The 15676-nt window shown below is 50.0% G+C and overlaps 1 protein-coding gene across 1 annotated transcript; it reads right to left on the reverse strand.

The window, feature by feature from the left end:
- Window positions 1-12830: 12830 nt before the first annotated feature.
- LOC142025866 (olfactory receptor 14C36-like) lies at window positions 12831-15256 on the reverse strand. Its single transcript, XM_075018552.1, has 2 exons — window positions 15004-15256; window positions 12831-13786 (listed from the first exon to the last, which is right to left on the reverse strand). The coding sequence occupies exons 1-2, from the start codon at window positions 15254-15256 to the stop codon at window positions 12831-12833; spliced, it is 1209 nt and encodes a 402-aa protein (XP_074874653.1).
- Between the last annotated feature and the right edge of the window lie 420 nt (window positions 15257-15676).

Raw genomic sequence — 15676 nt, forward strand, 5'->3', positions numbered from 1 at the left:
AATAATTGGGTTTTAAAATGCCTTGAATCCACTTCTGGGTGCTACTTGGGTCATCAAGTTCTCATTTTTTCCTGTGAATAGGTGGTGTGGTATATTCAAAGATTTGCCTGGGACACATAGTAGGAATTCCCAAACCACACCGCAATCCAGCCTGTTTGATAACATTCAAGTGCGAGTACATTTTCCCATCTGAGCACCCCCAGGTGGTCCCCTCAGGGGCAGCATACAAAGCCTTTTGACAAGTAGCTGCGTCTCCCCGGGGTATTTGATATCCTCCCCCACCTTCTGTCTTGGTTAATGGGAATTCCACATTTTAGCCAGATATTAACATTATTGGTGATCTGATTACATTGGTTATCCTGGTTTCGGTATCCAAAATTAGGATATCCCCAACAGGTGCACATATCTCGAATTAAGGTTCTAACTTCCAAACTGATCCACGTTTCGCTGGGATTGCCAGCACCTCTGGTACAATCTATAATGTGGGTACAGTTTAACAAATGGGCATCATTGGGGTTGGGTGTGCCCACAAATTCTTTCTTTAGTAAGTGAAGAGGTTGGTTTTTTAACATGTGTTTCACTGACCATCCCCAAGCAGTGTGGGCGCTATTCGTTGAAGGATATTGTCCCTTCCTGTCAGGTATGTGAACACACCAAGCTGAATCCCATCTCACATTATATTGTAATTCAAAAGGGGTAGTTTCCGGGGAAGCAGGCCAAGAGGGCACTAGATTACCAGATATATTGTGATAGGAAGGGCAGCCTGTTATTCTCCACCAGGATGGAGAAGGTGGGAATCGTCTGGAATAGGCTTCCTCGAATCCTGGAGGACATGGCGGGCTATGACTAATACCAATTTCGCGACTGACCTCCAAGCTCCATCGCTTACAAGTTCTGTTTATTAAGTCAGGCCACCCCGTGTCCCAAGGGATCTCATAGAAGGCTGCTTCATCTCACCACCATCTGCCAGAGGAGGTATAATCACTTTGATATTGATACTCAAAAGGAGCATCTACTAACCCTATAATGCCATTGCTCATATTATGTTTTCCAATATTGAGCTTCATGGGTATCAAACTGAATCTAATCCCCTGCTCAGCAGAAGTAGGAATCTGAATACAGATCCCCTGATCCGTTCTATTCCAGACACATATGAATCCTTGTATCACTTCCCAAGCTAAATTGGAGGTGCTTTCTCCTTGTCCAGATGCACCAAAGCTAAGAAAGGCAAGGAGGAAGGAGTTCCAAACCATCTTTCCCTGTTATACCATATGAATATCACAACCAAAATCAAACAAACAATACAGGGAATGGCCCACTCATCAAGTGAAAACATAAGTCCTGCCATGGGCTTCTGATAACCTGCAAAATATATAAAAAAATAAACAATCATTAGAGAGATAGGATTGGAGGAGATGTCAAGCAGTGCTGCTAGTGGTTGGGATCCATCTGAGAGGCTGAGGTGCACTCTCCAAGGCGCTCATGCAGCTTCTGTAAAGCAACCTCATACAGGCCATGTGTAGGATGTGTTACTTATTATAGATGCATATAAACTAGCCTTAAACTTCAAGCTCTCTTGACTGGAATTGCTCTGATTAAAGCATCCGTAGATCAGCAGAATGTGCTCATTGTGTGTAAAAAGGCTAATAAGTTCATAGTGAGCTCTTGCTCTTACGTGGCGTAGGGGCCGCTGAAAGAACTCCAATGCGATCTGTTGTCAAGCTCTCTGTGTCCTCCCCCCAACTCAGGAATTCTGAGAAGTCAACACAGCATCACTAGTCAGAGTAACAAAAACATAAGCAAGCAATCAAGCAGCTATGGTTTTAGTACTATAACAGAGGGTTACGTTTATATTGTGCATCTTAACTGATACGCTTATTAGAATCCAGTTAGTGGGATACAGGAAAAACATATTCTTATCAGCCATTTAACATCGGAGCAACTTTAATTCAGAACATGAAGGTCCACTTAGAAGGATGGGACGATCCATCGGGTATTGATACGATGCTCTTTCCCATGAGCATCTGTTGCCACCCAGTAATAGAGGTTAAGAGGTGTCTTTAGGGTTAAGGGCACTTGCCCCACAGTGGGTAGTTCCACTAATACTGGTTGTCCAGCATAGTGGAGCAAGTGTGCAGGGTCTTTGCCACCTTTTGCCCCTGGAACAATAGAAGGAGGCGTGGGACAGAACGCTAGGAGTTGGGGGCAGCCATTTGCCCCCCACCAGCTATTAATTCGGTATACTGCTTCTGGTACTCACGAGGCCCACCCTGGGTCGTGGGGCCTCAGAGCTCGTTTTAGAAGTCCGTTCGTTCTCTCCACCATACCATTAGCTTGAGGGTAGTAAGGGGTGTGAAAAACCCACTGGATTTCCTCACCCTTAGCCCATTCTTGCACCACTCCAGCAGTGAAATGGCTCCCATTATCAGATTGAATTGATTGAGGCTTAGGTAAGCAGCTAAACCATACTTTAAGACTTTTCACTGTATTTTCTCCTGTTGCTCTGGATACAGCTTCAGCTTGTGTTAGTCCTGACACCACCTCTACTCCTACTAACACATATCGTTTTCCTTCTGATACCTGAAAGGGGCCAATATAGTCAATTTGCCATGTTTGCCATAAACCTTTGTTTGTCCTTAAATGTAGGGGTTGCTCTTTTAAAGGGTTATATTTTTCCAAATGAACTCGACATTGACCGCATGCAGAAATAACAAACAGAGTTACATAATTCTCGTGTAATGGCCCATCCTCTGCTAACAGCCTCTTTGTACTGGTCTTTACTCCCTGAATGGCCACGCTTCACGTGCAGCCACTCCAGAAGGTGTTCCCATTTCTCTGCTTCACTATCGATGGCAAGACTGGCCAGACGTGTTAAGGAATCTACTTGGTTATTTAGGAGGTGAGCCGGGTTATCTCCTGTCTGGTGTGCAGCAACCCAGCCTACCAAGAAAGATCTCTGCTTGGTGATATTCAGTATTTCTTCCCATTTGTCGTGTTGCCACACTGGCACTTGGTTTACTTTCCACTGGTTTTGTTCCCCAAATGGTAACCATTCAGTGCATCCTTTAAACACTGCATAGGAGTCAGTATAAATGTGTACTGGTTCTGTTGTCTCAGCTTCCTTAACGACTACGCTCCACACAGCAACTAACTCCCCTACTTGGGCGCTACCCTCTCCCTCAGTTATCATACGCTCCCCTAAATCAATATGTAATGCTACTGCTCGATACTTCCACATCTTTCCTTCCCTTTTTGCGGAAGCATCAGTGAACCATACGTTTTTTAAATGGGGTTTGAAATCAGGAGCCACTTTGATGTACGATGGAGGGGGTTCTGTATCTGGGTGATCAGAAGGGGGATCCTGTATTTGGAGCGTTTTGGGTGTTCCCTCCTCTATCTGTCTAGTGTGACAGTAGTGGTCTAACTGGGCATACCACTTCCTTACTGTTTCTCGTTGAGCTACTCCTGCGGGGGGAGGAGTTCCAGCCAATATTGGTTTCAGGATCTTAAAAGGTCCTCACAAGATAATGGGCTGCTGCCATATAATTCTCTCAGCTTCCTGTAAGGCTAGGTTAACCACAAAGAGACTCCTTTCTCCCAAACTGAATACCATTTTTCAGCATCCTTAAAGCTACGCGAGAAAAATCCTATAGGACGAGTACGACCTTCAGGTCCATGCTGCCATGTACGTATAGATAACCCATGAATTGCAAAACCCCATTCTATGTGGAGTGGGTCTGTTGGATGTATCGGCCCTAAGGCCTGGTAAATCTCTGCTTCAAGAATTAATAATTTCAGAGCCTCTTCATGGACAGGTGTCCAACTGTCCCAAGCAGTTCTTTTACGGGTTAAATCATATAAAGGGCGAGCTATGATAGAAAAATTGGCAATGTGTTTTCTCCAAAACACTAGCAAGCCTAGGGCATGCTGTAATTCTTTCTTATTTTCAGGCATTTGCACTTGTTTGAGGGTGGACAAGGTTTCGGGAGGTATACACACAGTCCCTCCTTTCCACCAGATACCTAAAAATTTTACTTCAGGTGATGGGAGTTGCACTGTTTCAGCAGGCATTTGGAGCCCTAAATTCTCTAAGTGGCTAGCGATTTCTCTCTGGGTTTGCCCCACCGCAGTGGTGTCTGGTCCTCCAATTAGCACATCATCAATATATTGATATACTTTTACTCCATCTTTAGGAGTGATCTGATTGAGTTCCTGGGCCAATACATAGTGAGCAATGGTTGGCGAGTGGCAATAGCCTTGGGGAAGCCATGTAAATGTATATTGTACACCTTCCCAGGTAAAGGCAAAGCGGTCCCTATCTGCTTCTTGCAAGGGAACCATAAAGAACATGTCTTTCACGTCAATGGTTGCTAAAATCTGGTGACCCTGTTCTTATATGGTTGCAATTAATTCTGCTATATTGGGAACTGCAGCTGTTAAAGGGCCAGTATTGGTGTTCAGGTGTCGATAGTCAACTGTCAATCGCCACTTCCCATTTGCCTTGCGGACTGGCCATACTGGGGAATTATAGGGTGAGTGCATAGGAATAACTATCCCCTGTTCCCATAACTCAGTTATCACTGAAGTGATCCCTTCCCTTGCTCCCAAAGGCAAAGCATAAGGTTTGACATTGACTATCTTTGAAGGGGGAAGAGTTGGTGCAGACTGCAAAAGCCTCACAGAGATTGCGGGACACCCAAATTCCATTCTCCTCCCTTAGAGTCTACCCATGACGGGTACTTTAAGAGGTCGAGTCCTAGAATATTGGTGGGTAGAGGACCTAGTATCATAGTAACCTTGACAGGGGACAAATGCCCTGGCAGCCAGCATTTAACTTTAGCTGTCGGCTGTGGTTGGGAGCTTCCGAAAACGTCTGTGACCCATATCTGCTTCTTATCTGCAATTATTCCATTGCGGTTAGCAACATCCACCCGGAGTGCTGACATCTGAGCACCCGTATCAACTAAAAAAGTTACTGGGGTCTTAAAGGGACCAAGGGGAAAAGTAATCAACAGGTCTCCTGTCTTATTTTCAGTGAGCCTCCTTAAATAAAACCACTGGCCGTCCCCCGGCTCACTTACTGGGGACGGTGTGTCTAGTTTCCCATCCTGCGGACAGTCATACCTTCCTCTGGGGCAGTAGGTGTTTGGGGAGTGGGAGCTGCCAGCAGCTGCGGATTCACCCCCTTATAGTCTCGAATGTTTAACTCAGTATGTGGAGGCTCCTTGTTCTTGTCTTTCTACCCTAGGACCAACTTTTCCAGGAGAGAGGTGGGCAAGCCGTTTGTACATTCTAATCCATCACATCCCAGGGAATTCCCTTTTCTATCCCTTCTGCCCACAACAAGTTCCACTGACCCCCATACAGCTTTTTGGTGTTTACGGTCTTAGATGGGGGAGGTCGGCCAGGTCCTTCTATTCGGCGGAGAGCAGGCTGAGCCCTGCTTTCTTCCCTTGTGAGACCCATTCTCCGGCCGTAGTTAATCAATTCCTGTGCCACTTCTCCCCAGGTCAGAGCCCCTCCTGCATTCTGCCTGCCTCCTCTAGGTGCTATCACATCACATAATCTGTCCTGCAGCTGGACAGCATATAATTTCAAAGAATCTGGTAAACCTCGGATTAGAAGAGTCATTCTATCGGGATTGGCATTTAACAACATCGGAGAAGGCTGTTGTGGCACTAATCGCCTATCATGCATTAATTGGAGACAAGCAGTTTTCTGTAAGCTCTCGGTTAACTGACTTATAGAAGGGGTGTCTATCCGTGTTGGTTCTCCCCGTTCCATTTGGTCTATTCCCCCTGCCCAGTAAGCTGCCCGCTGCATCAGAGACCATGGTTCCCTAGGATCATCGGTAGTTAGGAACACTCCAGGCCCCCAATATCCTTGGGCTTCATCTTCTGACAATAAAATCTGGTCACCACCGGTTAATGACACCCTCCACACATATTCTGTTTCGGTCTCCTTTGCTAGTTGGCTATACTTTTCCTGAATTTCAGATAATTCAGTGGCGGAATATGGTATCATCTTAATGGTCACATGTGGTGCTCTGCCAATTTGGCCATTGTCTATGGTTTCTGTTTTAATTAATGGCCTCATTGCTATCCCTTCATCCTCAGGGTAAAAAACTTTTCTGGTACATTCTAACTCTTGATTTGGGTATAAAGATTTTTGCTGTTTCACCTGAACTCCCTCTAGACCTTCCAGGTTTAAGTCCAGGTCGGATTGTTCGACCGCCTCGGTTTGCAATATTCTTTCCCGATCTAATGCATCAGACAAGGCGGCATGAAGCTGCTGCGTTGTATTAGGCTCAGCAGTTAACTGCTCTTGCAGGACTTTAACTAAATCCTGCAGGGACTGAATCTTCTCCTTATCTGCCTGCTCAGCTCTCATTGTTTCCTGTCTGTCTTCCTGAGCTGCTACGAGTGCGGCCCCTAACATGGCACACCCCACAGCCTTCCCTTTTCCCGGGTGAAACCTGCCTTCTTTTGCTAGCTTCTCAATTCTGCCTACAATGGCTTCTGGGTCATGCCAGTGGTCTCGTGCCCAGGCTGCTCCTTGTGGGGAAGGGTGAGCTTCATAGGCAATTAGCTTCTCTAAAACAGGGGAAAAGTCAGACACAGATATTTCCTGGGTCACCATGCCTGCCACTGCTCGGATTCCTCCTGACTTATTGTTGAGAGATCCTTCCCAGTTCCTCCCTGCCTGTTCTCCGGGTGGAGGTCTGGTATTCCATTAGAAACTCCCTGTCCTGGTTTCAGCTGGGATAGAGTTGACTGTCTTCCTAGTAGCTGGTACAGTGCTGTGTTTTGAGTTCAGTATGCGAAGAATGTTGATAACACTGATGGTTTCAGTTGTTGCTAAGTAGTGTTTAGTCTAAAGTCAAGGATTTTTCAGCTTCTCATCCCCAGCCAGTGAGAAAGCGGGAGGGGCACAAGAAGTTGGGAGGGGACGGAGCCAGGGCAGCTGACCCAAACTGGCCAACAGGGTATCCCATACCATGTGAAGTCACATCTAGTATAGGAACTGGGGGGAGCAGGGGCGGGGGATCGCCGCTCGGGGACTAGCTGGGTGTCGATCGATCGGCGGGGTGGTGGGCGATTGCACTGCGCATCATTTGTACATCCCAATCCTTTCATTATTGCTGTTGTCATTTTATTAGTGTTATCATTATCGTTATTAGTTCCTTCTTTTCTGTTCTATCAAACCACTCCTATCTCAACTCATGAGTTTTACTTCTTTTCCCGATTTTCTCCCCCATCCCACTGGGTGGAGGGGAGTGAGTGAGCGGCTGCATGGTGCTTAAGTTGCTGGCTGGGGTTAAACCACGACACTCCCTTCGAACAAGGGAAATCCTGTCCGTGACGCCAATTAAGATGTCGCACCCCAAAGTTGGAGCGACTCAGGTTTGTGGATTTCCTTTGTCAGAATTAAGGCAAAACGACACCAGGGGAGTTCAAACAACAATCAACATTTATTCAGCCTAGCTAACTTTGTCCAAGTACACGTGAACTTGTTAATATGAACCTTGCAACACGTCATTAAGCCGCTGTTTGAGAAGAGGAGGGAAGTATAGAAAAATGAAATGGAAAAAGGAACATGAAAGTGTGTCAGAAGGAGAGCCCTCCCGTTGAGTCACGAGGTTCAGAGCAGACCCCCTTGCTTTCTGGACTCCTTCTCAAAGAGGAGCTCAGGGGCGGCTGGATCCACTCCTGGTCTCAGACTTGGTCAACGGTTTATGTTTCAAAGGATGAGGTGTAGGGACTGTGGAAAAGAGAGAAGGAAAAGAGGGAGAGAGAGAATGAGAGAAAGAAAGAAAGAAAGAGAGAAGAGGAGAGAAGAGGAGAGGAGAGAAGAGGAGAGAAGAGGAGAGAAGAGGAGAGAAGAGGAGAGAAGAGAAGAGAAGAGAAGAGAAGAGAAGAGAAGAGAAGAGAAGAGAAGAGAAAAGAGAAGAGAAGAGAAGAGAAAAGAGAAGAGAAGGGTTTCACCAGTCCTGGGTCCAGCGTTGGTCCAGCCAGCGTAGAGATCCAGTTCCAGAGGGCACGCACTGAGGACTCGTTCTCTCTTCTTTCATAGTGTGTTGGTTGATGATCTCAACATGCGCAGTTCCCACACCTGGGGTTCACTGGAATCGGTCAGTGAGGTTTTTTTTTGGGGGGGGTGTGTGTCATTGTGGAGTTGCCTCTCTTTTCCTGCTGGCATGATCGCTTAAGATAGAAGCACAGTCCCACCTTCCATGGGAACTTCTTCCTCCAGGAAGGCATAAATTGTGTTCCTTCTCCTGGTCACTTAAGATAAGGAGTTGGGGCTTTGGAGAAGTGCGTTCCCACCCTCCGTGGGGCCCTCTCCTCCGGCCACATTGTCCTGTTTGCAAAACTCCAGCATTTTTACAGAGGCCGTTTTCTCCAGCAAAGCTCTTTAGCAGATGTTTGAGACATTGAATTTGTCAGACCGTCACACCCTCTTTTAGTTTAAAACCATTCCCCCTCGTCCTATCGCAAGAGGCCCTCCTAAAAATTCTGTCCCCATGCAAGGCTGCTGTAAATCCCAGGTGGCTGATGAGAGAAGTGGTGGGGTTGGGGGGGGGGGTAGGACAAAGCTTGCCCATAGAGTGGCCTCTGTAAAGGGTCTTGACTTCCCTCTATGTTCATACTCAACTAGGAGATGCTCAGGATCAATAGCAATCACAGATTGCTGGTATCACTGAATCTGGAAGCAGAAAAATACGGAAAAGTGGAAAAAGAAGAAATCCTTTCTTACTGTTACTTACTGTAGAAACCTTTTTGCTTTGACTACACTCCTGAAATCTCTCTGATGAACCACATAAGAATTGCGGAATGAAGGAAAATTACGCAGAGAGACGTGGCTCGTGAGGGAGTTTTGCATGTCAATGAGCCCTCTGGTGCCGAGTTCCCGAACTGCAGCTCTCGGCAGAAGATGGAACAAGGCTGCTGAAACCCAAAAGTCAGCAGCAAGCCTCCAAGTTTCCGAGGGTGTTTGCGAGCCCCATTGAGGACCACCAGTGGAGAGACCGTGGAGGGGATGAGCAGACGAGGTGACCATCCCTGTGGGCGGGTGAAGGAGAGCTCAGAAGCACTGGATCCAGGTAGAAAAATGAAGGTGGCAGTGGCTGTGAAAGCCCTTGGTGTGTTTTATCAAGCAGGACAGCCAAGGCCTGACCCCCATCCCCTAGGAATAGGGGCCTTTCATCATGGGTGTCTCAGGGCTCTTCCTGCGGGCAGTGAGATGTGAGGGTTTGCGATGCCGAGTGCGGGTCAGTGGTAGGACACCTCCCAGGCTCTACCAAGGGTGAGGAGGCAACAAAAGGCCGGGGCTTTAAGGAACTGGTGTCCCCTCATGGGCCTCAGTGGAAGAGACAGCTGCCGTTGCTCAGAGGACATGGACCTCAGTTCTGCTGGGGGTCCCAGCCCCACCAAAGCCCTTGGCCATCCTGACCACAGGCTGTCCTACACTGTCCTATGCCTGTGCCTGTTTTCCCTGAAGATTTTAACCACCACCCCTCCTTCCGACCACACTCTGACCCCATGATGTCCCAGGCTTTACTGATGACTCTCTGTGCTCACGGAAGGAGGAAAAGAGAGCAAGATCAGCTCATGGGGCATGACTGAGCACAGCCACCCTCAGCAGCGGGCGTTCACCACCTACCGAGGCGTGCACACAACATGGAAATGTCTCTTTCGTCCCTGACTTGCACAAGAAGGGTCTTCCTTCCTGCCGTCTTCCCAGGACAAACCTCCTGCTTCTCCTCCTCAACCCATAGACAACCACTCCTTTCCATTTCTGGCCTCAGATATGGTTTAAGGATTTGCTAAAGCCATCCACCTTCCCTTTGTTTCTCACTGAAATCCCTTGACACTCTCTCCCAACCCTACACACGGCCAACCACACACATGGCCAACCACTGCTGCTCAGGGCAGAGCTTAGAACCATAGAAGCATAGAATCGTTTAGGTTGGAAAAGACCTTCAAGATCATTGAGTCCAACCATCATCCATGCCCACTAAACCATGTTCTGGAGTACCTTGTCTCCGCACTTTTTGAATACCTCCGGTGATGGCGACTCAACCACTTCCCAGGGCAGCCTATTCCAATGTCTGACAACCCTCTCAGTAAAGAAGTTTTTCCTAATAGCCAACCTAAATCTCCCTTGCCACAGCTTGAGGCCATTTCCTCTCGTCCTATCCCCAGCCACCTGACAGAAGAGACCAGCACCCACCTCACTACAACCCCCCTCCAGGTAGCTGTAGAGAGCGATACGGTCTCCCCTCAGCCTCCTTTTCTCCAGACTAAACAGCCCCAGTTCCCTCAGCTGCTCCTCATAAGACTTGTGCTCCAGGCCCCTCACCAGCTCCGTTGCCCTTCTCTGGACACGCTCCAGCACCTCAGTGTCTTTCCTGTAGTGAGGGGCCCAAAACTGAACACGGGACTCGAGGTGCAGCCTCACCAGTGCCGAATACAGGGGAACCATCACCTCCCTGCTCCTGCTGGCCACACTATTGCTGATACAGGCCAGGATGCCGTTGGCCTTCTTGGCCACCTGGGCACACTGCTGGCTCATATTCAGCCGGCTGTCGACCAGCACGCCCAGGTCTTTCTCTGCCGCGCAGTTTTCCAGCCACTCTTCCCCAAGCCTGTAGCGCTGCATGGGATTGCTGTGAGCGAAGTGCAGGACCTGGCACTTGGCCTTGTTGAACTTCATACAATTGGGCTCAGCCCATCGATCCAGCCTGCCCACATCCCTCTGTAGAGCCTTCCTACCCTCGGGCAGATCGACCCTGCCTCCCAACTTGGTGTCATCTGCAAACTTGCTGAGGGTGCACTCGATCCCCTCGTCCAGATCATTGGTAAAGATATTAAACAGAACAGGGCCCAACACCGAGCCCTGGGGAACACCGCTTGTGACCCGCCGCCAACTGGATTTCACGCCGTTCACCACAGCCCTCTGGGCTCGTCCGTCCAGCCAGTTTTCCACCCAGCAAAGAGTACACTCGTCCAAGCCATGAGACGCCAGCTTCTCAAGGAGTATGCCATGAGAGACAGTGTCAAAGGCCTTGCTGAAGTCGAGGTAGATAACACCCACAGCCTTTCCCTCATGCACTAGGTGGGTCACCTGCTCATGGAAGGAGATCGGGTTGGTCAAGCAGGACCTGCCTTTCGTAAACCCATCAGGCTGGATCAGGCTGGGCCTGATCCCCTGCTTGTCCTGGACTTGCCATGTGAGTGCTCTCAAGACAAACCGTTCCATAATCTTCCCCGGTAGCAAGGTCAGGCTGACAGGCCTGTAGTTCCCCGGATCCTCCCTCCGACCCTTCTTGTAAATGGGCGTCAGACTGGCAAGCCTCCAGTCCTCTGGGCCCTCCCCTGTTGACCAGGATTGCTGAAGGATGATGGAGAGTGGCTTGGCAAGCACCTCCGCCAGTTCCCTCAGTACTCTTGGATGGAACTTCAGGTGGGCTTTGGCTTTCCAAGCCCATTCTCTGCGTTCTCGGAAAGTTATCAGTGATGCTCTCCAGAAACCGCCTGGATCGCATGTATCCTGCTGTGTTGTCCTTCCAGCAGATATCCGGGTGGTTCGTGTCCTCACGAGGACCAGGGCCTGTGAACACCAGGTTTCTGCCTGTTGCCTGAAGAAGGGCTCACCTGGTGCTTCCTGACCAGGTGCTCTGCAGCAGGCACCCTCTACAACATCAACAGTGCTGGCCTGCCTGCTAATCCTGACCCAGAAGCTCCTCGCTGGCTCATCACCCATCCCAAGGCAGAGCTCCATGCATTCCTGCTGACCTGCCCGATAAAGGACCACTGCCCCTCCTTGCCTTCCCAGCCGGTCCTTCTAAAGAGCTTTCATCCTGCCTGCGTCTGCTTGAGTCTTTCTCCCCTTGGCCGCAGCAGCTGTCTGTGCCGCTGAGGTCTACGAGGAGACAGGTTGTTCTCATGGCACTGGGGCCTTATTGTCTCCTCGCAGCCCCTGGGAAGTCTGGGCACTGTCATAGCGTTGTCCTTCACTTGGCATTGCACATCCCACACCAAACTGCCTCCAGGAAGAGCCCTGAGCTCTGTGAGGGACAGGATCTCCCTTCCCAGAGGCTGCGGCTTTCCACTCATGACAAAATCTACATTCAGGGCTTGATTCCTTTGGCCACGTAGAGAGGCTGTTGCTGTCTGAGATGTCCTGGGGTAGCTTGGAAACATGACACGGGAACTTCAGGAGCCCTTCTGGAGCATTAGCTAGTACCCCTGCAAAAAAAATCCTTCTGTGCCTGTGGGCAGCAAGTTCTGTAAGGAGAGCAGATGGAAGATGGTGCAAAGCACCTGTAACATCCAGCTGCAGACTTCAGTGGAGAGTTCTGACGCAAGGAAAAGTGAGGTAAGTCCCAGAGGGCTGATGAGAAAAATGGTGGCGTTGGGGAGGTGAGGTGCAAGGTTGTCCATACACAGTCAGACCTCAAGGGACTGCTTCTTCTACCTGTCCAGACCTCCTGAGGAGACACTCGGGATCATTATCACTTGGAGAATGCTGCTATAACCTCTTCTCTAACTAGAGAGTCGCTAGAGTCACCGCAAGTACATTTATTTTGTTTAATTAAAGAAGGAGTATAGCTCCTTGTTCTCACAGTCGCTGGGTCACACAAGGGAGGTAGATGATGAAGTAAAAGTGTGGTGTCCACATGTCTTTGTGGACAACATTATCCCAAGAACGAAAAGCGAGAGAAGAAAAAACCTCATCCAATAACAATGACAACAACTAAAACTAATAAAGAAAGGCTGGGCCTGTAATAAGTTACATTATGAGTCATATGCTGAGGAAGACGGACACTACAGCTTCTGGAAAAATTCCATCATCCACTTCCACACTGCATCCTTGAGGTCCTGGTTCCTCATGCTGTAGATGAGGGGGTTCACCGCTGGCGGCACGACTGAGTACAGCACTGCCACCAAGAGATTCAGGGATGGGGAGGAGAGGGAGGGGGGTTTCAGGCAGGCAAATATGGCAGTGCTGAGGAACAGGGAGACCACGGCCAGGTGAGGGAGGCAGGTGGAAAAGGCTTTGTGCCGTCCCTGCTCAGAGGGGATCATCAGCACCGCCCTGAAGATCTGCACATAGGACAGCACGATGAAGACAAAACAGCCCAAAAAGACAAAAGCACTAAACGCGAGAAGTTGAAATTCCCTGAGGTAGGCATCTGAGCAGGCGAGCTTGAGGATCTGGGGGATTTCACAGAAGAACTGGTCTACAGCATGACTCTGGCAGAGAGGGACTGAAAATGTATTGGCAGTGTGCAGCAAAGCATAGAAACAACCACTGCCCCAGGCAGCTGCTGCCATGTGGACACAAACTCTGCTGCCCAGGAGAGTCCCGTAGTGCAGGGGTTTGCAGATGGCAATGTAGCGGTCATAGGCCATGATGGTGAGAAGAAAATACTCTGCTGAAATGAAAAAGAGAAGCAGAAAGGCCTGGGCAGCACATCCCAAGTAGGAGATGGCCCTGGTGTCCCAGAGAGAGTTGGCCATGACTTTGGGGAGAGTGGTGGAAATGCAGCCAAGGTCGAGGAGGGAGAGGTTGAGAAGGAAGAAGTACATGGGGGTGTGAAGGTGGTGGTCGCAGGCTATGGTGGTGATGATGAGGCCGTTGCCCATGAGGGCAGCCAGGTAGATGCCCAGGAAGAGCCCAAAGTGCAAGAGCTGCAGCTGCCATGTGTCTGCGAATGCCAGGAGGAGGAACTGGGTGATGGAGCTGCTGTTGGACATTTGTTCCCTCTGGGCACGGGGATCTGTTCAAGGAGGTAAAAAAGTGGGAATTTAGTCACCTTCTGTGAGCAACACCTACTTCATTCTTTTAGAAACCCCTCAAACTACCTCTCTCCTTTTCGGGAAGACTTTTGGCATGTCCCTTGAGCTCTGGTTGGTGACCACTGAGGGTGCCACTGGGAACAGTTGCCTCTGCTGTCGGCTTAGGAGGAGAAAGTAATGGGTAATAGGGGAATAGGTAAACAGAAACCGGGACTGATCAGATGGCCACTGGCCAAGGGAAGTTATCTATTAGCAGGTCCTGACGAGCAGGTCAAATCATCCCTGAAGAAACCACAAAGGTGATTTTGGTGCTGTCTGTAGGCAGAAAGGTGGGAAGGGAATTTGTGAGGTGTCTCGCAAACTGTCTGATCTCTTTCAGGTTAATGCTCTAGGAGTCTCCGTCAAACACTGTACAAACTCGATTACCAACCCACTGTGTCCCCAACCCACCAGGGCAGGAAACAGCAGAGACTGGAAAGTGCCTTCCTTTTCAGCTAGCCCCTGTCTTGACCCTCCTCTTAAAAATCAGCTCTAGAGATATCCTGGGAGCGACCTGGAGCTCTGAGCAGTCCTGACCCACGCAGCACCCTCCTGACAGCAGGAGGACCCTGCCCTGCCTGGGGTTGCTGCTTCCACCCACAGATTCTCTTTGCAGCGCTGTGAGGAGCTCCCCGGGCAGGCTGAGTGCTGACCCTGGCAGGCAGCAGAGTCCCTGTCCCGGCACACAGCCCCCAGGAGCGCAGGGACCCTGCTCGGAAGGACAGCCCTGGGCACCCCTCACTGCACACCTGGCTTCTCACCCCTGCAATCATCCCCAGGAGGAGGCAGCTGCCATGCCCTGTCCTACTGAGAGTGCAGCAGGGAAGCCCTGCTCTGGAGCACATCCTTCTCCTTTCTACTAGGGAAACTGCAGAGTCCTCCTGAAAGATTCTGCAGGCAGTGGGATGAACCAGCCTTCGGAGCTCCCTCCAGGATACTCACTATCATTGTGCTGCAGCTCAGAGACTTACCATGTAGAGGGCTGTGAAGATTTTGCCGTCAGTGAGCTCCTAGCATCCTCCCACCCCGGACTCCTTAACCTCTCTCTGCCTCACTCCTCTCCTCTTGGCACCTTGCAGGCAGTGCCCTCAGCCCTGCTGCGCTTTGCAGAGGAGCCGCTCCTGGGCAGAGCTGTCTCTCTGCACCACTGCCCACTTACCATGAGCTCCCTCCGCCCCAGGAGCCCGGCACAGCTCAGCAGCACAGGACCAGCCCAAGGCAGCACTTTCTCTGCCCCCTCTGGGCTCCCTCCTGGGGTCCCTGGGGCTCCAGGGGAAGCTGCTGTGAAAGAGACGGAACAAATCACTGCTGTTCTCTCCCTCAGCTGGGGAGAGACACTTATTGCCAGCACTGTCCTTTCTTCTATCAGAAAAAGAGTTGGCCATGAGAATCACCTTCCTTTGTTCCACCATGAGGCAGGACACCTGGACAGGGACAGGGAGGGATCCCCTTTACCCCTCTGCGGGAACAGATACAGCTGAGTCAATCGAGGCATCTCCTTCAGGGTGTGCAGTCCTGGTGCTGGAAGGGGACTCCGCTCCCTCCTGTGACGACTGCCACAAACCCACAGGAGCTGGGATTCCTCTCCTCTTGCCTCACTTCAGGTGTGCACAAAATAGGCAGCGGCATGTGAGCTCCTTGTCTCTGCTCCCATGCTAATCAATGGAGAGGGAGGCTGGGAGGGAGACGCAAATACCTGGTGACATCTGAGGTGCCAGAGGTGGTCCTAACTGCAAATGCCAGTGGAGCAGTTCATAGAGACAGGGCAACATCTGGGGGCATCCTCGTGGAGGCTGTTGGGAAGTTCCTTTGGCCATCTGAAGTGACAGCTG

Source organism: Buteo buteo, chromosome 30 (genome assembly GCF_964188355.1).
Source record: "Buteo buteo chromosome 30, bButBut1.hap1.1, whole genome shotgun sequence".
Classification (NCBI taxonomy): Eukaryota; Metazoa; Chordata; class Aves; order Accipitriformes; family Accipitridae; genus Buteo; species Buteo buteo.